The sequence below is a fragment of the Nycticebus coucang genome, chromosome 13 (genome assembly GCF_027406575.1).
Source record: "Nycticebus coucang isolate mNycCou1 chromosome 13, mNycCou1.pri, whole genome shotgun sequence".
In the NCBI taxonomy this organism is placed as follows: Eukaryota; Metazoa; Chordata; class Mammalia; order Primates; family Lorisidae; genus Nycticebus; species Nycticebus coucang.
The window spans coordinates 58,713,676-58,740,079 of record NC_069792.1 but is presented as its reverse complement, the minus strand read 5'-3'; the positions used below and the strand labels follow the sequence as shown (position 1 = coordinate 58,740,079).

Genomic DNA, 26,404 nt, shown 5'->3' with positions numbered 1-26,404 from the left:
AATGTGTCTTTAGAGGTTGTGGGGCTGACTCTTCTCCCAGGGGAATCCAACCTTTTGGCTTCTTTGGGCCACTGTGGAAGAAGAGTTGTCTTGGTTCACACATTAAATACACAAACACTAACTAAAAAATAAAAAAAAAAAAACGATCTGCGCATAATTATCATGATATTGGCCACCACAGATAAGCAAAAAAAGCCCTCACATAATCTGCACGCACCCTACAGGCTGGATACCTCTGTGCCTAGTCCTACCCAAACAAGGTTTAAGCCTACACACTCATACGAATGGCAAAACCTAACTATAGTCCAGAAAGCAGAAGGAAAGAGGAGAGAGAGAGGAGGGAGGGTATTTGGGGGGACCTCACCTAATGTGCATGAAGCAATGGTACATTTCAAAACTATTAAGAAATAAGTATAATTGTGATGGATGTGTTACTTAGTTCAATGTAACCATTTCACATTGTATATCAAAGCAGTACCCTGAACCCCATAAATATATCAATGTACAAAGTTATGATTTACTAAAAAATAATTTAAAAAAATTCAAGGTTTAAGTGAGGTTGGCTTGAATCTTTAAAGACCGTTGCCCCTCCCTCCCACAACAAAGCATGTCCTATGTGAGAACCCCTCACTTTAGCTGAGGAACACAGAAGCCATTCTCCACTGCAATCCTGAAGTCTAGTCTGGGACCTGGCACCAGATGGCAATTAAACTTTAGCTACTTCTGGGGACTGCAAACTAATACAGCCTCTTTGGAAAGAAGTATGGAGAATCCTCAAAGAACTCAAACTAGACCTCCCATTTGATTCTGCAATCCCATTTCTAGGCATCTACCCAGAAGAAAAAAATCATTTTATCATAGGACATTTGAACTAGACTATTGATTACAGTTCAATTTATAATCACCAAGTTGTGGAAACAACTTAAATGCCTATCAACCTGGGAAGGGATTAACAAGTTGTGGTATATGTACACCATGGAATACTATTCAGCCATTAAAAAAGATGGAGACTGGCTCGGTGCCTGTAGCTCAGCAGCTAGGGGGCCAGCCACATACACCAGAGCTGAAGGGTTCAAATCCAGCCCGGGCCTGCCAAATAACAATGACAACTACAACCATAAAATAGCCAGGCGTTGTGGCGAGAGCCTGTAGTCCCAGCTACTTGGGAGGCTGAGACAAGAGAATCGCTTAAGCCCAAGAGTTTGAGGTTGCTGTGAGCTGTGACGCCACAGTACTTTACCCAGAGCGACAGCTTGAAACTGTCTCAAAAAACAAAAAAAAATAGATGGAGACTTTACATCTTTTGTATTAACCTGGATGGAGCTGAAACACCTTCTTAATAAAGTATCACAAGAATGGAGGAGCAAGAATCCAATGTACTTAATACTTATATGAAGGCAGTAGATGATCTAATACATGCCCACATAAGAGGAAAAACTAAAATCAATTCAAGGTGGGGGTAGGGAGAATAACAGAGTGGGGAGGAAGGGGGAAGTTTATGTTCCCACTTAATGGGCACAATGTTAGGGTGCATGGCACACATCTTGTGGGGCCGGGACATAATTATAACAGGAACTCTACCTAACAAATGCACATACTGTAACCTAATTCTTTGTACCTTCAAATTCACCCAAACAATTAAATAACAACAACAACAACAACAAAAAACAACACAGAGAGACGGAGCATGATGATGGATGGGACGGACGTGTAGCCCACCTCTCCCAAGTCATTAGGTGAGAAGAAGGGGGGTCTAGACCTTTTCCCTGTGTGGATTATTGGTGTGGACAGACAGCTAGAGATGTGCAGAGAACTGGCGGATTGCTATATATGAGGTGTAATTTAAAACCACGGACTCTGTTGCAGAGATTTTCCCTGTTTGGCCGTGCTGGCCGGCAGGCCCCTCCCTCATGAAGGACAGCATTTGCAATTCCTGGCAAAACCCAACGGATGAAAATTTATTCCTGAGCAGAGTTTGGCACCCGGAAGGGGAGCCACTTAGAATCACAAGGAACTAAGCAACCTGATGGACAATTGAAAGGAAAGGATCCCGCCAGGGAAATAGACATTTTGAATTGTCCGAAATGGCAGGCACCTGCCCCCTGAGCAACATGAGTGATTAAATAGACCAGACCATTCCTGGTGGGGAATATTGGTGTTGGCTGGCAGTTCGGGCTGTGCGGAGAACTGGCGGGTGGCTGGACTCAAAACTCCAGAGCCACAAAAACTGAGTATAAGGTTTCCACTTGCCACAGCCGTGGCAGTAGCGAGACCCAGCAGCACCCATGGGAACTGGCACCAGCCAGACCCAGCAGCTGCCAGCACCCTCCCCCACAGCCGATTGCACTTGCCAGTTTGCAGGAAAACGGGGAGCAGAGTGGAAAGATTTGTGAAGCGTGGACTCCTGCGCTGAGTTGGGAGGTCAGATAGGAGTGCTGTCTGTAACAGAGCAGCTGAGGCTGCACAACAATTAGGTAAAAAACGTTTACAGAAACTCCAAAATGGTGATCGGCCAGGTAGGGTGGTTACCGTGGTAACAGTATAAACTGTGAATAGTATAAGCCTGGGAACCACTCACAGTGCCACCTGGTGTCCAGAAAGTATATTGCATTATAAATATATTCCTACAAAAGTTGATCCCTATGTCATATATATAGATATATATTTCTAAATATATACAAGAATAATTTAATGCCTTTTGTTCCTCATCATTTTCTTGGAGGAACTATTGTCAATTTTTATTATTTTTTTATATATGTTTTTTTATTTTTATTTTTCCTATTTTTAATTTTTTTCTTTCTTCTTTTTTAACTTTTTTATGAACACCACTTTTTTTTTCTCCTTTCTGTCTTCCTCTTCTTCCCTTCCTATGGTTTGTGAGAGTGCTAACATCAGATTTCTAGAGGGTGTTTTGTTTGTTTGTTCATTTGGTTTGTATGTTTTTTTCCCCCTTTTTTTCTCAATTATTTTATAATCATCATTTTTATTGTAGTTGTTTTTTTGTTGTTGTTGTTATTGTCTGTATGTCTATGTGTTTCTGAATATTTGTGCATCTGTGGGCTTGTGTGTCTGGTAGCCTTTTTATCTGTTTATTTGCTCATTTGGTCTCGATGAGTTTGGTGTTTAGACCTGCAATTCGGAGCTCACAGCACTCCCCTCCACTCTCACACTAAGGACTGGAGGCCTGCCCCCAGGAGTCCAGAATCTTGGGTGATTTCTCAAGGGGTGTGGACAGGGCCTGGACTGCAGCTGGTCAGTGCTGATTCTGCAGCACGGGAGTGAGGAGACGACAGTTGGCTGAGAGGGAACCACACCAGAGCAGCAGTGCCCTGAGGTGCAGAGCAGCAGCCGTTTTGGGCAACAATATGGCCCACCCCCGGATATTCTGAAGCCACAACCCCTGTCTCTCTGGGCAACCAGAGGAGGCTGGGCATCTTCTCAGAAGGCAACCACCGCGGAACAGATCTGGGACTGAGACACAGGCCTCATGAATAAAGGGTCTGCATGTAGCGGTACCAGCCTGGGTGGAGCGCGGGGAATAGAAAACGCACACGCAGAGCTGTGAAATTCCAAGGGCAGGGCTGACCCAGACAACCACTTTACTGAGCCTAAGACAAACCTGGCCCTCAGGGATCATCAGCTTATAGACAAAGGAAGGCAGGAGGCTAAAACTGACAGCTAACTGAATACAAACCTGCAGGAGTAAAGACAGGGCCTGAGACACAGGTTCTGGGAAGTCAAAACAGCTTCTCTTCTGCAGAGGAATTTAGGAGGGACAGAAACAAATTCCCACAAAGTTGTTCTGTTCTGTCAGTAACATCAATCAGGGGTGGGGCTGGAACTGAGTGAACACCTGCCAGCCTCCATCAAGCGCCGGAGGTTGTCAGGCCTCATCACCCCCTGCTGGATAGAAGCAGAGAACGGTGGCCTGGATGAGCAGATAAAGATGTCCTTGTGATTCAGGGAGGTGCAAAGCCCTGGAGTATCTGCTCATGGGAGGCAACAAAGTCACAGCCCTGTGGGGCTATCAGTGACTGGGTGTGACAGAGGTGCAAGGTGGGGAAGGAGGCATCAACCTTCTCAGACTACTCTATTTGCTGGGTGGGTCCTCCGGACTCCATGGAGCACCGGAGCAAGTCATATTTGAGTTGTTACCAGACCCCTAGGATCCAGTTCCCACAGACATTTGAAACTCTCCCACCTGAGACAGGTGCTGAGTGAGACACTTGATTTGGACCTTTTGAACTAAGCCAATCATCTGAGGACTATTCAAGTGGTGCCCTGGGTGTGTGGTTGTAGGAAGGTTTGATTTTCCTTTTCCAATTGTTGCCTGTGGGGGACGGGGTGACTTAATTGCTGGTATTTCTGCACACCTGATACTTCAACCCAGAGTAACTGTTTCACTAGGGTCGAACAGAGACCAGCTGAAAACAAGACAGAACTACTTAGCCCCACCACACCAAATACATCCCCAGATTCTCAGGCCGTAGCACTGTACAGGTCATCAACAAAGCTCCAGGGGAAAAGTCAAACGGTGTAAAAAATTCATGGGGCGAAATCAATGGAAAAACTCTGGTAACATGAATAACCAGAGTAGATCAACCCACCCAAGGAAAGATATGGCAGATGTAACTGAAGATCCCATCCATAAACAGCTGGGCGAGATGTCAGAAATCAAATTCAGAATTTGGATTGCAGACAGGATTAATACAACGCAGGAAAATTTGGAAGCAGAAATTCAAAGAGCAATTCAAAAGTCAGAATTAGAAATTCGAGGAGAAATTCAAAAGTTGTCTCAAGAATTTAATGAATTTAAGGACAAAACCACCAAAGATTTTGATGCACTGAAGCAAGAATTTGCAGCCCTCAAAGATCTGAAAAATACAGTAGAATCCCTCAGTAACAGAGTGGAGCAGGCAGAAGAAAGGATTTCTGACAATGAAGACAAAGTTTATGAATGCTCCCAAACTCTCAAAGAGGAAGAGAAATAAAGAGCAAAAACAGATAATACTCTCAGAATGCTCTGGAAAAATTTAAAAAAGGCTAATATCCACATCATTGGAATCCCTGAAAATGATGAAGAGGCCTCGCAAGGCACAGAGGCCATTCTCCATGAAATAATGAAAGAGAATTTTCCAGACATGCCAAGAGTTTTGAAATTCAGATAGCAGACAGTTTCAGAACCCCAGCATGACTCAATCCGAATAAGACATCCCTCAGGCATATCATAATTAACTTCACTAGTGTTAATATGAAAGAGAAAATTCTGAAAGCAGCCAGATGTAAGAAATTCATTACCTACAAAGGAAAGAATATTAGAATGACTGCAGATCTCTCTGCTGAAACTTTTCAAGCCAGAAGAGGATGGTCATCAACTTTTAATCTCCTGAAACAAAATAACTTTCAACCCCAGATCCTGTATCCAGCTAAACTGAGTTTCATTTATGATGGAGAAATTAAATACTTTAATGACATTCATATGTTGAAAAAATTTGCCAAAAGCAAACCAGCTCTTCAGGATATTTTCAGACCTATCCTCCATAATGACCAGCCCAATCCTCTACCACAAAAATAAACTCACTCAGAAACTTTTGATCAAACTCCAACTTCCACAGTGGCGAAACGATTAAAAATGTCCCCTGGACTTCTGAAAAACTCGATACCCCAAATTTTACCAGACTTATCAATATTCTCCATAAATGTGAACAGCTTAAACTGTCCTCTACTGGATACAAAAAAATTACGCCAGATATTTGCTGCATACAACAGTCACATCGTATCTTAAAAGATAAATATAGACTCAGGGTGAAAGGATGGTCGTACATATTTCAGGCAAATGGTAGCCAGAAAAAAGCAGGCATTGCAATTCTATTTGCAGACACAATAGGCTTTAAACCAACAAAAGTAAGAAATAATAAGAATGGTCACTTCACATTCGTTAAGGGTAATACTCAACATGATGAGATTTCAATTATTAATATTTATACATGCAACCAGAATGCACTTCAATTTATAAGAGAAACTCTAACAGGCATGAGCAACTTGATATCCTCCAGCTCCATAATAGTCGGAGATTTCAACACTCCTCTGGCAGTGTTGGATTGATCCTCCAATAAGAAGCTGAGCAAAGAAATTTTAGATTTAAACCTAACCATCCAACATTTGGATTTAGCAGACATCTACAGAACATTTCATTCCAACAAAACTGAATACACATACTTTTCATCAACCCACGGAACATATTCCAAAATAAATTACATCTTAGGTCACAAGTCTAACCCCAGTAAATTTAAAGGAATAGAAATTATTCCTTGCATACTCTCAGACCACCATGGCATAAAAGTTGAATTCAGTAACAACAGGAACCTGCATACTCACACAAAAACATGGAAGTTAAATAACCTTATTCTGAATGATAGCTGGGTCAGAGATGAGATCAAGAAGGAAAATGCCAAATTTTTGAAACAAAACGACAATGAAGACACAAATTATCAGAACCTCTGGGATACCGCAAAGGCAGTCCTAAGAGGGAAATTTATAGCATTGCAAGCCTTCCTCAAGAGAATGGAAAGAGAGGAAGTTAACAACTTAATGGGACATCTCAAGCAACTGGAAAAGGAAGAATATTCCAACCCCAAACCCAATAGAAGAAAAGAAATAACCAAAATCAGAGCAGAATTAAATGAAATTGAAAACAAAACAATTATACAACAGATCAATAAATCAAAAAGTTGGTTTTTTGTAAAGGTCAATAAAATAGATAAACCTTTGGCTAACCTAACCAGGAAAAAAAAAGAGTAAAATCTCTAATCTCATCAATCAGAAACGACAAAGACGAAATAACAACAGACTCCTCAGAAATTAAAAAAATCCTTAATGAATATTACAAGAAACGTTATTCTCAGAAATATGAAAATCTGAAGGAAATTGACCAATACTTGGAAACACATCACCCTCCAAGACTTAGCCAGAATCAAGAGGACATGTTGAACAGGCCAATATCAAGTTCTGAAATAGCATCAACTATACGAAATCTCCGTAAAAAGAAAAGTCCGGGACCAGATGGCTTCACGTCAGAATTCTACCAAACCTTTAAAGAGGAACTAGTACCTATATTACTCAACCTGTTCCAAAATGTAGAAAAAGAAGGAAGACTACCCAACACGTTCTATGAAGCAAACATCACCCTGATCCCCAAACCAGGAAAAGACCCAACAAGAAAAGAAAATTATAGACCAATATCACTAATGAATATAAATGCAAAAATATTCAACAAGATCCTAACAAACAGAATCCAGCAACACATCAAACAAATTATACATCATGACCAAGTCGGTTTTATCCCAGGGTCTCAAGGCTCATTTAATATATGTAAATCTATAAATATAATTCAGCACATAGACAAATTAAAAAACAAAGACCATATGATTCTTTCCATTGATGCAGAAAAAGCTTTTGATAATATCCAGCATCCCTTCCTGATCAGAACACTTAAGAAAATTGGTATAGAAGGGACATTTCTTAAACTGATAGAGGCCATCTACAGCAAACCCACAGCCAAAACCGTATTGAATGGAGTTAAATTGAAATCATTTCCACTCAGATCAGGAACCAGAGCAGGCTGCCCATCGTCTCCGCTGCTCTTAACATTGTAATGGAAGTTTTAGCCATCACAATTAGGGAAGAAAATGCGATCAAGGGTATCCATATAGGGTCAGAAGAGATCAAACTTTTGCTCTTCGCAGATGATTATGATTGTATATCTGGAAAACCCCAGGGATTCTACTATAAAACTCTTAGAAGTGATCAAGGAATACAGCAGCGTCTCAGGTTACAAAATCAACATTCATATATCGGTAGCCTTTATGTATACCAACAATAGTCAAGCGGAAAAAACAGTTAAGGACTCTATTCCGTTCACAGTAGTGCCAAAGAAGATGAAATATTTGGGAGTTTATCTAACAAAGGACGTGAAAGATCTCTATAAAGAGAACTATGAAACTCTAAGAAAAGAAATAGCTGAGAACGTTAACAAATGGAAAAACATACCATGCTCATGGCTGGAAAGAATCAACATTGTTAAAATGTCCATACTACCCAAAGCAATATACAATTTTAATGCAATCCCTATTAAAGCTCCACTGGCATACTTTAAAGATCTTGAAAAAATAATACTTTGTTTTATATAGAATCAGAAAAAAACCTTGAATAGCCAAGACATTACTCAGAAATAAAAACAAAGCAGGAGGAATTATGCTACCAGATCTCAGACTATACTATAAATTGATAGTGATCAAAACAGCATGGTACTGGCACAAAAACAGAGAAGTAGATGTCTGGAACAGAACAGAGAACCAAGAGATAAACCCAGTTACTTACCATTATTTGATCTTTGACAAGCCAATTAAAAACATCCAGTGGGGAAAAGATTCCCTATTTAACAAATGGTGCTGGCTGGCAACCTGTAGAAGACTGAAACTGGACCCACACCTTTCACCATTAACTAAGATAGACTGTCACTGGATTAAAGATTTAAACTTAAGACATGAAACTATAAAAATACTAGAGGAGAGTGCAGGGAAAACCCTTGAAGAAATTGGTCTGGGTGAGTATTTTATGAGGACCTCCCAGGCAATTGAAGCAGCTTTAAAAATACACTACTGGAACTGATCAAACTAAAAAGTTTCTGCACAGCCAAGAACACAGTAAGTAAAGCAAGTAGACAGCTCTCAGAATGGGAGAAGATATTTGCAGGTTATGTCTCCGACAAAAGTTTAATAACCAGAATCCATAGAGAACTCAAACGTATAAGCAAGAAAAGAACAAGTGATCCCATGGCAGGCTGGGCAAGGGACTTGAAGAGAAACTTCTCTGAAGAAGACAGACGCATGGCCTACAGACATATGAAAAAGTACTCATCATCTTTAATCATCAGAGAAATGCAAATCAAAACTACCTTGAGATACCATGCAACTCCAGTAAGATTAGTCCATATCACAAAATCCCAAGACCAGAGATGTTGGCGTGGATGTGGAGAAATGGAACACTTCTACACTGCTGGTGGGAATGCAAATTAATACATTCCTTTTGGAAAGATGTTTGGAGAACACTTAGAGATCTAAAAATAGATCTGCCATTCAATCCTTTAATTCCTCTACTGAGTATATACCCAGAAGACCAAAAATCACATTATAACAAAGATATTTGCACCAGAATGTTTATTGCATCCCAATTCACAATTGCTAAGTCATTGAAAAAGCCCAAGTGCCCATCGATCCATGAATGGATTAATAAATTGTGGTATATGTACACCATGGAATATTATGCAGCCTTAAAGAAAGATGGAGACTTTACCTCTTTCATGTTTACATGGATGGAGCTGGAACATATTCTTCTTAGTAAAGTATCTCAAGAATGGAAGAAAAAGTATCCAATGTACTCAGCCCTACATTGAAACTAATTTATGGCTTTCATATGAAAGCTACAACCCAGTTATAACCTAAGAATATGGGGAAGGGGGAGAGGGAGGAGAGAGAGTGGGGAGGATGAGCAGAGGGAGGGAGATTGGTGGCATTACACCTGCGGTGCATCTTACAAGGCTGCATGTGAAACTTAGTAAATGTAGAATATAATTGTCTTAATACAATAACTAAGAAAATGCCAGGAAGGCTATGTTAACCACTGTGATGAAAATGTGTCAAACTGTTTATAAAACCAGTGTATGGTGCCCCATGATCATATTAATGTACACAGCTATGATTTAATATTAATAATAAAAAACAAACAAACAAAAACAACACAAAAACTTTAGCTACTTGTAGCATGTGCCGTGAGAGGAGGGGTACTTACGAGGACATGGAAAGGATCACTTCATCTTTGGCTGGGACTACCTGAAGAACTGCTAGGAGGAAGCGCTGAGCCTGGGATCTGTGTGTGACTGTCTACCTACAAGCTGACAGAATGCTTTGGGTTTATTAAGAAGGGTTTCTGATCAGTCAACTAGATTTCCGTCCTCTTTCAAAAAGTTTGAGTTTCTCAAACTTTTGTGATCTAAGATCCACGGCAAGAAACACATTTTTCATTACGACACACACACATGCACAACACTGAAATTAAGGCTTCACAGGGCAAATGGTACCTTACTCTTGTATTTTTGTATTCTACTTCATTCTAAGAATGATGACTTCATAATCACCTGACTTTTTTCGAGAGACCAGTTCTTTTGAGTCAGCAACTGTCAGATGCAATCTGTTCCTGTGTGCTGAGGAGTCTCATTTGCTGTCCCTGTGTGTGGGCACCCACGTCTCTGAGAAGTGACAGCTTCACAAGTCGAGGAGGAGGTGCAGAGGCACCTGAAGGGTTATCTGGGTATAGAACAGTGGTTCTCAACCTTCCTAACACCATGTCCCTTTCATACAGTTCCTCATGTTGTGGTGATCCCCAACCATAAAATTATTTTCGTTGCTAATAGGACATGAGATTTTGTTGCTAATAGCAATGAAAATAATTTTATGGTTGGGGGTCACCACAACATGAGGAACTGTATTAAAGGGTTGCGGCATTAGGAAGATTGAGAACCACTGGTATAGAGTCCTGGGCTGAGACCAGGCACAGGGAGGGGATCAGGAGGACCTGGCAGGGAGAGAAAGGGCCTGGGTTGAGGTCTGGGAAACATTGACCTTGAAGGCTACCCTTGGGCCTGGCTTTTAGACTCAGGAAGTCCTTGAGGGTTTGGAGCAAAGGTTTTAACACAATTCTATTTACATTTTAACATGCTCATTTCTGGCCTCCAAACAAAACTGCTGTCAGAGGGCCAGAGTGGAAGGAGGGAGGGTACTGTACTCACCCAGGCACAGGGACCAGTGGGCACCGTGGATCTGGTGAGAAGTGGGAATGGAGGCACCAAACCCAAAAGCCACATGGACCTTTAACAATCAGCCCCTGCCTGGCTACCCCCAGCCTGCCAGAGGGAGTCCTAATCAATAGCATCCTTCTAGAAGGTGAACATTACTTTTCTACCAAGACTCAAATGGTGGCTAGTTCAGGGCTAAAGCCAGAAGCTTGGGTGCAGTGGGGGGCCTATATCAGGCTACCAGCTGAGACACCACCTACCTCCTCTTGCCTCTCCCTCCAGTCCTTGCTGGGGGCTCCCTCTGGTCAGCTTGGCAACTGTCCCTTCACTCAGTTCAAATTAAAATCTCTCTGATCTTTCCCAGGCTGAGCTAGGTGGCTGAACTGGCTGGATGGAATTCAGTCTGTGCCCTCACTCCCTTTGATGCCTGTGACTGCCTTCCGTATCTTGATCTGGCAAGGTTAGGAGACAAACATTTGGGTGGCCTGAGGTGGGGCTGCCTGGGTACAGGCACCTAAGATTCCCCCCTCTCAGCGCCACAGCACAGGAGAAAGGTGCTCATAACCCAGCGCCAGGTAAGAAGTTGCATGGGGAATGGAGCAAGAACATAAGCTGCGTTGCTGGAGGATTCCAGGGCACAGAAGCTCTAGGTTCCTGTGTGTGTGCTCGGGGCACAACCCAACCTGAGAAGCAGAGGAAGAGTTTTTAGTCTGCCAACAAGCCTGCCCCTGGGTTCTGAGGATGCCCCAGCAAAGCCACAGTCACAGAGGCCGGAGGGCCTAGCTGCTTACATCCCGCAAATTCTACTCCACAGCTGTACCAGAGGTACTCCTGGGGCAGATGGAGGGCCTCTCAGGGGCCCTCAGCAGTGGAAGGACATGAGATGCACATCTTAACTCAACTGTCATGTAATCACACAGGGTGCCAGGAAGGGCTCCCCAAGTTCAGGAGTAAGCTTCCAGTTCTGATTGAGAGACAAAGCCATCTTTTTGGAGGACATGAGAGCTGAGTGGGGCCTTAACAGATGACATGTCAGTCCTTGGTACCTTCTGACTTCCAAAGAGCCCCTGAAGGCAGGGAGGCTGGTGAGAAGGGAGTCCTGGGTGGCATCCCCAGATCAGGTCTGCTCAATGGTTTAAGATAGTAGGGTTGGGGGCAAGATGTCCTTTGAGGAGAGGGAATCAGACGCTAAAAAGAGCCTTCTAAGTAGGGCCAGAGGTTCTGAGATGTCGGGGTGCTCTCGCACATAGGAGCAGGTAGCAGGACGATTAACCGCAGATGGACAGACAGTCCAGGGGAGGACTGGATGAAGAGGAGCTGGTTATAAAGCTGTGCCAGCAGAGTGCTGGGGACCCTGGCATGCCGGGAAGGGAGCCCTCTGATGCCTATTCCCCTCAGTGTGCTCTCTTCTCCTGGAAGGATCCCTGTGCTTCATGGCTACATCTACACTTCAGACAGTAGCAGCAGCACAATTGAAAGAAGCTACGGAGGAGGTTGGGGAAGGATGGGAAGCTAGCAGAGAAAATCAAGAACAGAAAAGCAGGCAGAGGCTCCGCGCCTCCACAGCTCAGTGGTTAGGATGCCAGCCACATACACTGGGGGGCTAGTGGGTTCAGGCCCAGGCCTGCTAAACAACAATGACAACTACAACAACAAAAAATAATAGCCAGGCATTGTGGCAAACGCCTGTAATCCCAGTTACTTGAGAGGCTGAGGCAAGAGAAATCGCTTACTCCCGGGAGGTCTTGAGGTTGCTGTGGTGAGCAGCACTGTACTGAGGGCCACATAGTGAGACTTTCTCTCAAAAAAAAAAACAAACAAACAAAAAAAAAACCTCAGCGCCTGTAGCTTAGCATGGCTAGAGAACCAGCCACATACACTGGAGCTGGTTAGTTTGGATCCAGCGCAGGCCTGCAAAACAACGACAACTACAACCAAAAAATAGCTGGGCATTGTGGTGGACACCTGTAGTCCCAGCTACTTGGGAGGCTGAGGCAAGAGAATCCCTTAAACCCAAGAGTTGGAGGTTGCGCTGAGCAGGGCACTCTACCCAGGACAACATAGTGAGACTCTGTCTCAAAACAAACAAACAAACAAACAAAAAACCCAAAACAACAAAGAAAAGCAGGCAGAGCACCGCCTGGAGATGGGAGGCACTGCAGGTGTAGGTGAGGATGGAGAAGAGACTTGGGACTTGGCGAGCTGGCAATGACTTTGCAGAGAACAGGTTAGCAAAGCAGTGGAGTGGAGGCTGTAAGGGAGGCCTCTGTAGGAGGGGCATGTGCAGGGAGGAACCCTGTGGGGAGGGGCAACTCTGGCCCCAGGTAGGATCCAGCTCTGGGCCCTCAGGCAGTGTGGACTCACCTGCCCGCCCCAAGGACTCTAAGGAAGAGCAGAGAGATTGTTCCAGCCAGAAAGAGGCTGCCTCCCTCTCAGGATCAGGGGATGAAACTGAAAGGTATAAACAGTGGTACCCAGAGATGAGACCACAAGGGAGCAGAGAAGTTTAAGTCAGCTTTGTTGAAAAGGACAGGGACTCATCTGGGCAGGGCAAGGATGGCGTCTGCACCCAGGGGCAGTTAGAGACCCCTTTGATGTGAGACCATAGGGGTGGGCAAATTCTATAGCTGGCCCAGAAAGTTAGTTTCTTATGTGTAAACTTCTGGGGCTGGGGTGGGGCTAACCAGATCCTTTGTCTCCTTTGTCTTAGGACAGGAAGAGGAGGGTTCCCACAGGGCTGCCCTAGGCCTCCCAAGAGAAACATCTTTTCTTTTTAAACTGGGCTACCACTCTCTTTCTGAGGCATAGAAGCTCATTTATAATCAGGATAGAGTGGGGGGAAAAGACAAAGATGATCTAAATCACACATCTGGGGAATTTGTTCACAGTAGTCTGGCTCCCTAACTCCCACAGGGCTGAAGGAACACATAATGTGCCCTCTCAACAGAAGGGGCCAACTTTTCCACAGGGCCGCATTCTCCCTGAGGGTGGATGGAGCCTGTCTCTGCTGTGCTCAACACCTTTACTCAAAGAGGTTTGGAAGCAGAGATCTATGGAACAGCTGCTGAGGAAGCTGTGGTGAAAGTGTACTCAGTTAAGCCTGAGGATAATTCAAACAAAGCATTTGGAGGGTGTAGTATGTACGGAAGAGGAAGTGCCTCCTTCTCCTTCAGGAGAAAAAGATGTGGTGTGGCAGGAAAGAAACCTCCCAGGGCAGAGGTCCTGTTTGACCTCTGCCCTCACCACACTCCTTTGGGTGTGTTAGCACTGGGGGCATCTCCACACCTTGCTAAAGCCTGGGATCATCCCAAAAGTAGTGACAAGAAAGCAGGTATTAGTTACTGAAGGAAACCAGACAACTGAGTGTTTTGTTTTGACAGGAGAAAAAGACAGAATGTTGCCTCTGGGCAAGCTGAAGTCTGTGGCTCCATCTGCCACCTGCTGCCCGCAGAGGGGACCTCAGAGGGCAGCTTTTGTTGGTGTCCACACAAGCAGGCGATCTGCCATGTGTGACTTATGAAGGGGATTTGTTATTTTTCAGCATGGCTCACCAGTTTTTGCAAGATTCAGTAATCTTGATCTCATACTGTTCTGGGAGTTCTCAGTTCTCAATAAAGCATATTTAATAAGCCCAATGATCTCTCCTTTGCATTCTGCTTTATTTTAATCACTTTCCAACAAGGCACAACTGTCTGGAGCAGCATTTTCTACCACTCTTTGGTGTGGTTTACCTTTGCCATTTTTCCCACCATGAGAACTGTACTTTTTGGCTGCTGATCAAAAAGAAATTTTGTCATGACAATACCTTTTTCTTTGAAACACTTCTTGTTTTCTTCAACAGGTAAATCAATACAATTCCGTGGAAAACATCCACCCCACAGTAGAATTAGAGGACTTCTAAACATGAAGGAAAGTGTATACTGCAACAATGTGTAAGGGGGGAGAAGAGCTCAAACCTAGGAAAATTGCTTCCGCCGTGGACAAGATCCAAGAAAGAACTGCCAGCTTCCCTCCCTCTGTAACATGGTATCCACGTACAGAAAGAGGGAAGGCCACCTCAGCTCTGTCTAATCAGAAATCTGGGAGAAGTGTGAATTCAACCTCCAGCTATGGCAGGAAACAAAGGAAATTAAATCCATCCTATCACCCTGTAAGCTGCAATAACTTTTCATAGGAAAATCAGTTTATCCCACAGAATTTATGAGAAACAAATGACAATGGCCCTTTGTTTTCCAGGGATGGGAAGGAATTGCCTAAATCTAACCTGAATATTAACATTTATAGCCTTTATTTTTATTTTTTTGGAGACAGTTTCACTTTGTTGCCTTCGGTAGAGTGCCCTGGTGTCATAGCTCACCTCAACCTCTAACTCTTGGGCTTAAGTGATTCTCTTGCCTCAGCCTCCCAAGTAGCTGGGACTACAGGTGCCTGCCACAATGCCCAGCTATTTTTATTTTTTTAAAGATGCGGTCTCGCTCTGGCTCAGGCTGGTCTTGAACCTGTGAGCCCAGGTAATCCACCTGCCTCAGCCTCCCAGAGTGCTAGGATTACAGATGTGAGCCACCAGGCCTGGCCTAACATTTATAGCCTTTCAAGCAGTGATTTTCAATCAGTATGGTGTGCCATGAAAATTTTTAAAGATTAATTTTCGAAAGAAGTTCAAAACATAGTAAGTATATTCTTTTTTTACTTTGTCTTTTGATCAACATAATTTAAGTGTGCCATGAAGTTTAACTATAGGTTCAAGTGTCCTATGACATAAAAAAGGTTGAAAACACTGCTTTAAGTAACCCCTCAGAATCTGGAATGAGAACTCAGGGTGCATGCACAGACATACACACGTGCGTGCACACACACACAGAAACATGGGAGGAATGACACCAAAATATTAACAGCAATTATCTCTGAATGGCTGACTTCTTTGGTTCATCTTTAGTTTGCTAGTGAATTTTTATTGATGTGCATGTAATAATACTTTTTAATTGGAAAAAAATGTATTGTTTAAAAAATCTGTTGAGGGTGGTGCCTGTGGCTCAGTGGGTAGGGCAACAGCTCCATATACCGAGGGTGGTGGGTTTGAACCCAGCCCCTGCCAAACTGCAACAACAACAACAAAAAAATAGCTGGGCGTTGTGGCGGGCACCTGTAGCCCCAGCTACTCAGGAGGCTGAGGCAAGAGAATCGCCTAAGCCCAGGATCTGGAGGTTGCTGTGAGCTGTGACGCCACAGCACTCTACTGAGGATGATAAAGTGAAACTCTGTCTCTAAAAAAATAAAATAAAATAAAAATTAAAAATCTGTTGAAAATAATTTCTTCTCTACTGTGGATTTTCCTCAATTTTCTTTATACTGTCATACTTAATCGAGAATCTAGATTAGGTCTTGAATCTAAGCTATCTCAGGGATTGAGCTTCACATACAGATTTCCTGGACATCTCTGGAACTTTGGTTACTATATATGATGGTAAATTATTGCTCTGTTTAAGTACAAGAACAACTTACCTGAGATACTGAAGAAGGCCTCACACTTAGCAAGAGGGTATTAAAGGAGATAACCTAAGGCCTCTTCCCAATCAAGTAAATGTTCTATAAGAGTAATCAAGATATTACTCTGTAGTAAGACAATAAACTATGACCTGCTGCTGTGTGTTAGTTCTCTTTGCACCAGTAGAGTTACACTTCAGTGTAATGAAAGCAGCTGTTTCCAGATGTCCTTCTGATGTGAAATTACATGGGTGTGAGTCAGCCCATGACAGAATGACGTCCCAAACTCAAGAACAGAGGCGATTCAACCAATGCATTTTATCTTTCTAATTGTTTTCATAAAACAAGTTCTGAGTTGTATGTGAGAAATACCTTTTGATTTCCTTATTTTTTTTTTAAAGAGCAGTTTCTCTATCTTGCCTTTCTATAATTTGCCAAGTAACTATTCTTAGCTTAAATTACAAAAGGGAATATTAAAGATGAAAGATATGTTTTTTAAAAAGCAGCAAATCTTGTTCACTTGTCTTCATAAGAAAATTACACTGAAAGGCAAGAAATATCCGAGGGAACAGATAACTCACCCAAACACCCAGCACTGTGTTCCTACGCGTTTGCACTGCGTGTCCGTGAGGTAAGCGTAGTACTGTCTGAAAGAGCAAAGTTGGAATTCACTGAGAGCTTCAGGCAGATCAGCAAGTCAATACAGAGTTAAATTCACTTTGACAGTGTGTATATAAAAACCTCCTGCCTCGTTCCATTTCTTTAGCTGCCTGGACTAGCTCTATTCATGGAATAGAAAACCAGCCAGTGCCTGCTGTAATTTCCCTGTGAGAGAGTCAGAATTTGGGTTACATTGGAGGGCAGGGAGCACAGCTTAAAGAGCCAGATGGTGGGCAAAGGCAGTCTTGACTCAGGGACAAGACTCTCAGGGTCCTGGGCCTACGTAACCAGGTGCTTTGGTCCCCACGGAGTACTTTAGAGGTAATTCCTGAGGGTCAAATGCACTGTCCATTAACAGTCCCCTCTGGCTCTCTCCAGAGCAAAGGTTGCTGATTGTAACCAGGGGAGAAACATACACAGTTTTTGGCTTTCAGAAACTGTAGAGACATCCTCATTGTCCCTGAATGCCTATGACACTGAATGGTATTGATAAGATCAGAAGAAAAAGGCAATGACAGAGAGACGAAAGGCTTAGAACTGCACCATCCAACAGAACTATAATACAAGCCATAAACGCAATCTTAAATTTTCTAGTGATTGTGTTTAAGAAGTACAAAAGAATAGAGAACGTTCATTTTAATAATATATGTTACTTAAACCAATATTTAAGCCAATATATTAAAACATTATAACGAGGCATTTTAATCTCTCTTTTGGCACCAACTCTTCAAAATCTGGTGTGTAGTTCACAGGTGCAGCACAATTCATTGTGCACTGGCCACATTTCTAGGGCTCAAAAGCCACATGAAAGTGGTGAGTGGCTGCCATATGGGACAGCGTAACTGAGAGTATCCTAAGTACCCCCAAAACTCAATCCGATGCTTCAGAAGTAGCACCTAAACCAGGAGCGCAGCATCTTTTCAGGGTCACATTGAGGATTTCAAGAAAGCTATCATAAAGGCACAAACTTTTGCATTAAACTTCAGGGGATTCACAGATATCTAAAGTTCATCCATACCTATCGCCTCCTCACCCCAAAGATCAGAGTGAAAAATTCTAATTATAGAGAATGTTGGTTTTCATCTAATTTCATGTATTCATTATCTAATTTGCCTTTACCAGTGCAGCTGTCTTACTCCCATATGTTATCAGATTGAAAGAATGTTCACTCAAATATCTCAAAGAAGATCTGTGTGAACGTCTGATCAAAAAGGAAAAAACTGGACTTATGGTATGTACAATTTGTCCTGAAGCTTTTTAGGAGAGTGTTTACAGAGATGGCGATGGGGCACGCTTCCATTCTTCCAAATAACTTGTCAGAAAACCTCCTTACAAAGAAGCCTCCAGCCCTATAAAAGCATAGGAAATGACTGATTTAAAAAAAAATAAAATAAAAAGAATAGTGTATAAATCCATTAGGTTTGGCAAAATTTTGAGGAATGCTCTAAAGTTTCAAACATTGGATTTTTAATCTCCAGTTTTTGTTTTGGAATGTTTAACAATAGTGAAACTTCATAATAAATCATCTGTGATTTGCTATTTTGTGCTCTAAGAAGAAACCTCTTCCTGCTCTTCCTGACTTGTTGATTGCTCTTAATTTTATGAAGGAGCTGCTGCTCATCTTTCCTGAAAATAATTGTAAACCCTCAAATTAAGTTATATTTTAAATGGGGACTCCAAACCATTAAGGGAAAACAGCATTTATAAGATAATGACTTCAATAGACCACTGGTCTACGAAGTTGCAAAGAACTGTTGGCTAGCCAACTGTTCCTTTCCCATTGGAGTCATAATAAAAAGAGAAGATGGAATTTTTGGTGTTAACTCCATAGGACTCAGGCATGTCTTATTTGGTTTGTTCAATCTGGGCTTTGAGGATTTTTTTTTTTTTTTGGTAATAATGAAGGAGTATAAGAGGTGCTGGCTAGGAGGGGAGGCTCTGTTGGAGCAACGTGAGCATCTATCTCCTTGGCAAGTGAGGCTCTCTACTTGTGTGGTTTGCAAGCACGTTAAAAACGATGAACTAAGCAAGACTATCGTTTCTGAAAAACTAACTCTTTTAACTGCTTAGACTATATTTGTATCTTTGGCAGACCTTTGCTATTGCTACCAATCAGTGCCAGTCCTCCATATTACCTGTAAAACCCAAATGCCATTTCTAAATAGAAAAAATGGAATGAATCAACATGTTTGCTTTGAACTTCACTGGGCTTGGATCTCCATAAGGGACAGTTCCTGAATAAGCCTCACACCACGAGAGCCCTATGTGAATCCAGGTGGACAATGGCATGAACAGCCAAGCTGATCTCAGTTGTCAGAGATGACTACAGCAAAGACATTTTAAAAAGGAAATTGAGTCTAAAAAGACTGATAAAGTCTCATTCTAAAAATTTATGACTTTAGTTCTACCATAAAACATTTGAATTTTCTAATAATCTCATTTTTAATAAACTTGGTATCACTGCTACTAATGTTTTCTAATATGTTATAGGAGGGAAAGAAAGACCAGCAGTGAACAATTATAAAGGGATTAGGAAATAATTAACAGTACTATTGTATGGTGTTGGTTATCTGCCTTCTTCTTTTAAAGTCTCAGTAATGTTCCTGAAGCCTGAGATCAAAACATTTTCATCATGTTCTGGATGTACAATTCTGTAGTGGTATTTTCACAGAAAATCTGACTTCCCTTATGATAACAGGACAAAACAAAGCAGGTTAATATCCTCAAGTGACAGTCCAGCTTCTACAGAATTACCTCACTGTGGGGGCTGTGATGACACCAATGAAGAGAATTCTACACCAACTTAATGGATGGCTGGCTTGGAACACAAAGATATGCTTCAAGAAGAAGGTATTCAACTCAGTCAGCTGAAAAAAGGAGAAACTGGTCAACCTGGTACTTTATGCTAAGTCAATCACATATTCCTTAAATAGACACTCCATAACTAAAAACAAATGACATGTTCAAAGCATTTTCAGAAAATAGTCTTCCAAGGGTTGCTGTTCAATCTGGTTAATAGCCAGTAGAACTGGGGGTCCAGACAGAGATGCAGGGGTGTTGGGAGGGGCACACGGGGGCTCAAGGCATCAGCTGCTTGTCGTTTCCTGGTTTGTTTGACTGTCACTTGGCTCATGTGTGTGATCCTCTGAGACAGAAAGAAATGCTCAGAGTCCACAGGTATTGTGAAAACAAACACGTGCCGTGGAATACCTGTGCTGCCTCACAAAAATCAGGCCGGATCTCAGAGAAAGATCCAAAAGAGGCTTGAGATACGTGGCTGAGAGAGGACCACCTGCTGGTGCAGCATGTGCCTGGGACTGGGACGAAGCAGACCCCTCCCTGGAGGCAGCTCTTAAAAGTGGGTGCGAAGGTTGGCCCAAGTGTCACTGGGGGGGTGGGTACTTCTCCCGGAGGCTAGTGCCCAGAGGTCCATCACGATGAGTCTCAGGCAACACAAAAGACACCAGGGCGGAGGTGTGGCTGCTCCAGACCCCAAACAAGGGGTAGAGATTACAGAAAAATCACTGTGCTTGGAGAGCACATCACACAAACAGGCGGGTTCACTTCAACTACGTGAAATACCTGTTATTTCCTCACCCCACTGACTTCTAGGATATGAAGTAAAAAACAGTCCATAATTGGGAGGCTGAGGCAGGTGGATTGCCTGAGTTCACGAGTTCGAGACCAGACTGAGCAAGAGCGAGACCCCGTCTCTAAGAAATAGCTGGGTGTTGTGGTGGGCACCTATAGTCCTAGCTACTTGGGAGGCTGAGGTAAAGAGGATAGCTTAAGTCCAGGAGTTTGAGGTTGCTGTGAGCTGTGATGCCACAGCACTCTACTCAGGGTGACATAGTGAGACTCTGTCTCAAAAAACAAAACAAAACAAAACAGTCCACAAATTAACACCACATATAGAGAGCTGATCCCAGCACAATGCTCACACCCATGGGAACGGTGTGTGCCATCAAATGTAGCCTGGCAGTTCCATTCTAGAAGCACTGTCCTATCTCCTTAAAAAATCCAATCATTCCTTCTTTTAAGAGAGAAAGAACAACTTTATGCTTTCTCTGACATTAGCCCTGATAAGGCAAAGCTTAATCCCAATGCATTCACAGTTCCTGTTTTTATAAACACTGACTCCTCCAAGGCACGGTGATTATTTACAACCTCTCCAAACAAAGGTGATTATTTAAGTGTTCACATGTACTTCTATATACATAAACACTGTTCCTTTTTTTTTTTTTTGAGATGGAGTCTTACTCTGTTGCCTTTGGTAAAGTGTAATTGTGTCACCATAGCTCACTGAAACCTAAAGCTCCTGGGCTCAAGCCATCTCCCTGCCCCAGCCGCCCAAATAGCTAGGACTACAGGCATGTGCCACCATGCCCAGCTAATTTTTTCTACACACAGGGTCTGGTTGTATTGCTCAGGCTGCTCTCAAACTCCCGGGCTCAAGCTATTTTCTTTCTTCAGCCTCCTGAAGTGCTAGGATTATAGACGTGAACCACTGCACCCAACCAAACTTCTTGGTGTGATTATTTTCCATGTGTGAGCAAGGAAAATTGGCTGCCTTTTAAAAGAGACATCTGATGATTTTATTCCAATTAGATGGAAGTAATTTGTATTTATGTGTCTCTGATAATTCTGAAAGACCCTTTAGACCAGCGGTTCTCAACCTGTGGGTCATGACCCACAGGAACTGTATTAAAGGGCCGCGGCATTAGGAAGGTTGAGAACCACTGCCTTAGACAAAAGCTGGTTTCTCTTGGCTAATCTCCAAAAGTTGTAAAACAACCTAGGGGCAGGAGTATAAATAAAAAAGACTATTTTTAAAAAAACAAGTGTTCAATAATCCTTAGCTAAGACCCCTGGTGGTATGAATTATTTCCATCAAGAAATAGTCCACTTGGACAAATCCCTGAAAGACCCACATCACCAAAAGTCTCTAATTCTCCATAAACAGTAGAAAGCTCATTTATAGCTCTGCAAATAACCCAAATGCTAACAGCTGAGGTAAAATTTTAACCAGTAGGAATATAAGAAAAACCTTCTCATTTGTTCCTTTGGTCTTGAAAATGATCATTTTTTAGAGACAGAGTCTCACTCAGTTGCCCTGGGGTTGAAAGCATGGCATCACAGCTCACAGAAACTTCTAACTCTTGGGCTTAAGCAATCCTACTGCCTCAGCCTCTGGAGTAGCTGGGACTACTGGCACCCACCACAATGCCTGGCTACTTTTTCTTAGAGATTTGAGTCTTGCTTTTGCTTGGGCTGGTCTTGAACTCCTGAGCTCAATCAATCTGCCCGCCTTGGCTTCCCAAAGTGCTGGGATTACAGGCATGAGCACTGCTCCTGGCCCAGAAAATGATCATTCTAAAAAGCAATCCAAGACTTAACTGGATAATAGATGTTAAACATGACTTTTTGGGGGAATCTAACATCTTTCTAATTTGTAATCCAAAGATCCATATTGTAAAATGCCTCTATAATGAAATAAGACCTTGGGCATAACAACATTACTTTGCTTAATATTCTACATGCCAGCTACAGAGTATTACACCTTCTAAAGTATCCAGCTGCTGAGCAATGTAAATTAACTGTGAATTCCTGAAAGGTTTTTACTTTTTTTTTGTTTTGGTCTCTGGGCATCTAAAAAAAATACCTGCCAGATGATCATGAAGAGGTATATTCCAGCCACTCTCTGAAAAGATGACTTGGGGTCAAACCATCGAACGTAAGTCCAGCTAGCAGGAGTAAACTGTAGCACAGCTCTCTTGATCTTCCCGGTGGTTGTGTGAATGTCCCTGCAAGACCAGAGTGGCTCCAGTGAAAACCCAAAGAGGTAAGGATGCCGGGAAAACAAACAAAAAACAAGAATAAAAACCTGTGCATTGCTAATTTTATAACAGATGTTCAGAACTAATAGCTAGCTTTCCATGTGAATAGTCTCTCAAAGGTCTCTCTATTCACAGGTAAAGCGCCTGGCAGGAAGGAGCACACTTGAGAAGGAATTTCACTGAGCACAGGAACAGCATGGCATTGTCATGGCAGTCAGAGGTCAGGGAGTCGCTGAGCCAGGAGAGGTCTTCATTTGTGAGTTGATGACAAAAGCAGGCACAAGGCATTAATGACAACCTGGAATCAACGCAGGAAGGTGCAGATGCCGACGGGAGACTATTCCTCTCACTGCCTGTCTCCCCACACAGAGCCTGCCCCGTGTTCTTTAGATCACCTACATCATTTCTTTACCCCAGTTATTTCCTAGAGATGTGAAGAGTGTGGGTTGATGAACAGTGACATTTAACCTTCCTTAGTTTTAATCCTACGAATCACTCAGTTAAATTTCATACTCCCATGGTAGAAATACATGGCCCGCATTTTACAAATGAGAACAGTTAAGCTCAGAGACAGAAGCCCTCTCACACTAGTCCAAGAAAGCCAAAACCCAAAGTAAATGCCATTTAATAACTGTAAAGAGTCTTTAATTCAACAAATATTTATAGCATGGACCTTTCTGTCTCTGACATTGAGCTCAACCGGTCAGGCCTTTTGTTCCAGTGGGTGAGAGCAGGGGAGAGTGATAGAAACCTGGGCTAGATTTTCATCCACCCACCCATCATCAACAAGTTTGCATTGAAAAAATATCACAGCAAGATCTGCAGCACAACGGCAGCCAAAAATAGGACGCTATCCAAAAATAAACAAGAACTACAAAGTGCCTGTATTTTAAAAAATGACAAAAGCGTATGGGAAGACCTAGAAGAAAATATGAACAAATTGAGACACAATAAGATCAAGAATCAGAGTATTTAGCCAGGAGTGGAGGCTCACGCCTATAATCCCAGCACTCTGGGAAGCCAAGGCAGGAGGACCGCCTGACCTCAGGAGTTTGAGACCAGCCTGAGCAAGAATGAGACCCCATCTCTACCAAAAATAGAAAAACTAGCTCCACATATGTGCCTATTGTCCCAGCTACGTGGGAGGCTGAGGCAGGAGGATCACTTGAGCCTAGGAGGTTGTTGTGACCTAGGCTGAGGCCATGGCACTCTAACCTGGTAAAAGAGAGAGACTCTTATTTAAAAAAAAAAAAAATTAGAATATTTAATATAATGAAGAGGTTAATTCAACTTAATCTATATTTATTTATACATTTAATATGACTTAAAAAAACACCAGTGGGATTTATCAGTTGGGCTTATGTGTTGGTACCTTGAAATAATTCTGAAGTTATTGAAGCGTACATGTATGACAACAAGGAAATGTTGGGCTAGGTGTGATGGCTCAGGCCTGTAATCCCAGCACTCTGGGAGGCCAAGGCAGGTGGATTGTTGAGCTCAAGAGTTTAAGACCAGTCTGAGCAAGACAGAGATCCCCGTCTCTAAAAATAGCTGGGCACTGTAACAGGTGCCTATAGTGCCAGTGACTCAGGAGGCTAAGGTCATGGCACTCTATCGAGAGTGACAAAATCAGACTCTGTCTCAAAAAAGAAAAAAAAAAGAGAAAAAAATAAGGAAATGTTGTGGCAGCATTTAAGGAATCAGACCTGTACAAATTCAGGCTCTGCTGTTGCTAGCTGTGTGTTCGTAGGCAAACTGCTAAACCTAAGTAAGCCTCTTTACTGTCCTCCGTAAAAAGAAGAGAATAACAGTATCTATCCCTAGGATGAAGTAAGGCTGGAAGGAGACACTACTTATAAAGAGTGCCTGGAGCACAATCGGAAGCACAGCTTCTGTTTTTGTTATACTATATAATGCATTAAATATATTAAATAATATCCTTTTAAGTCAATGGCCAAGGACAGGATTATTGATAAAAGGAATGAGGAATGCTGGTTAATCAATAGCAGAAACATCTCAAATGTCCTCATATTATCTACCAAAATAAATTTGAGATAGGCTAAATAAGTTACAATTTAAAAAGTAAAGCTGGGCTCGGTGCCCATAGCACAGTGGTTATGGCACCAGCCACATAACACCAAGGGTGGCGGGTTTGAACCTGACCCAGGCCAGCTAAACAATTGCAACAACAACAACAACAAAAAATAGCCGGGCATTGTGGCAGGTGCTTGTAGTCCCAGCTACTTGAGAGGCTGAGGCAAGAGAATCGCTTAAACCCAAGACTTTGGGGTGATACCACAGAACTCTACCGAGAGCCGCATAGTGAGACTCTGTCTCAAAAAAAAAAAAAATAGGGCGGTTCCTGTGACTCAGTGGGTAGGGCACTGGCCCCCTATACCAAGGGTGGCGAGTTTGAACCCGGCCCTGGCCAAACTGCAACAAAAAATAGCAGGCGTTGTAGCGGGCGCTTGTAGTCCCAGCTACTCAGGCGACTGAGGCAAGAGAATCGCCTAAGCCCAAGAGCTGGAGGTTGCTGTGAGCTGTGACGTCACAGCACTCTACAGAGGGTGACAAAGTGAGACTCTGTCTCAAAAAAAAAAAGTAAAGCCATTAAAGAACTAGAAGAAAATACAGGTTAATATTTACCTGAACAAGTAGATTAAAAGTATTTTTGAAGTTTAAATGAAAAATCCACCACAAACTAAAAGGAGATGATGAAATGGAAAATAAAATCACATTTATGATACATTAATAAGCTTAATTTATAAGGGAAAAATCCAATAAAAATAGGTAGAAATCCATTATCACACAATTTTATGTGTGATAAAATTAACAAAGGTTTAAAAATACAATTCAAAGAAGTGACAAAATGGATACATACCTATGTATTACATAAGTCAGATTATAAATTGATGTATTCTACTTCTAAGAATTTATATACCAAAAAGAAACCCAAATCAGAGATACACACAAAAGTGTATGTCCAAAAAATGTTCACCCTAGCCTTCTTAAAATAAAAATGAAAAACCCTGAAACAACTAAAGGACCATAAAAGGGAACTGGTTAAATACTTATGGTTTATCCATATGTTGGGATATAAAGAAGATCTTTAAAACTCTAGAAGGATATTTAATGATGTAAGAAAATGCTATTTTGTTATTAAAATTAAGCTAAGTTTTTAACACAAAGAAACTACTACTTTCTTTATCATGACCATTATACTTTTCCTCCTTATCAATGGCACAGTTCTGCCACAAATTGAAAAGCAAGTGTAACTAACCAGGATAAGGCAGTGACAGGGGTGTGTACTGTCTGTCCTCCACAGGAGCACAGAGGAAGGGCATGCAACTAAGCCAGAGAGTCAGAGACAGGGTCTTGGAGAGGTGACAAGTGAGCTGAGTCAGCAGAGAAAAGGATGACCAGCCTGGCCCACGGGTACACAGGTCAAATCCCAGGTACAGAGAGGGAAGCATGTGCAGGAACAGGGACTCAGGGCGCCCCGACCCTGGGCGTGGGGGCAGGGACCTCCCCTGCTAAGCCCAGGGACGCACACTTCATCCTAGATACCAGG

The 26,404-nt window shown here is 42.4% G+C and overlaps 1 protein-coding gene across 2 annotated transcripts in view; it reads right to left on the bottom strand.

Moving 5' to 3' along the window:
* Positions 1-26,404, bottom strand: part of PTDSS1 (phosphatidylserine synthase 1) — a 90,051-nt gene that overhangs the window by 14,216 nt on the left and 49,431 nt on the right. For both annotated transcript variants that reach the window (XM_053558751.1, XM_053558752.1), the window contains exons 7-9: positions 22,659-22,800; positions 19,751-19,863; positions 16,918-16,983 (exon numbers count right to left, since the gene is read on the bottom strand). In XM_053558751.1, the coding sequence (XP_053414726.1) occupies positions 16,918-16,983; positions 19,751-19,863; positions 22,659-22,800 (321 nt within the window). The remainder of the gene's footprint in view (positions 1-16,917; positions 16,984-19,750; positions 19,864-22,658; positions 22,801-26,404) is intronic.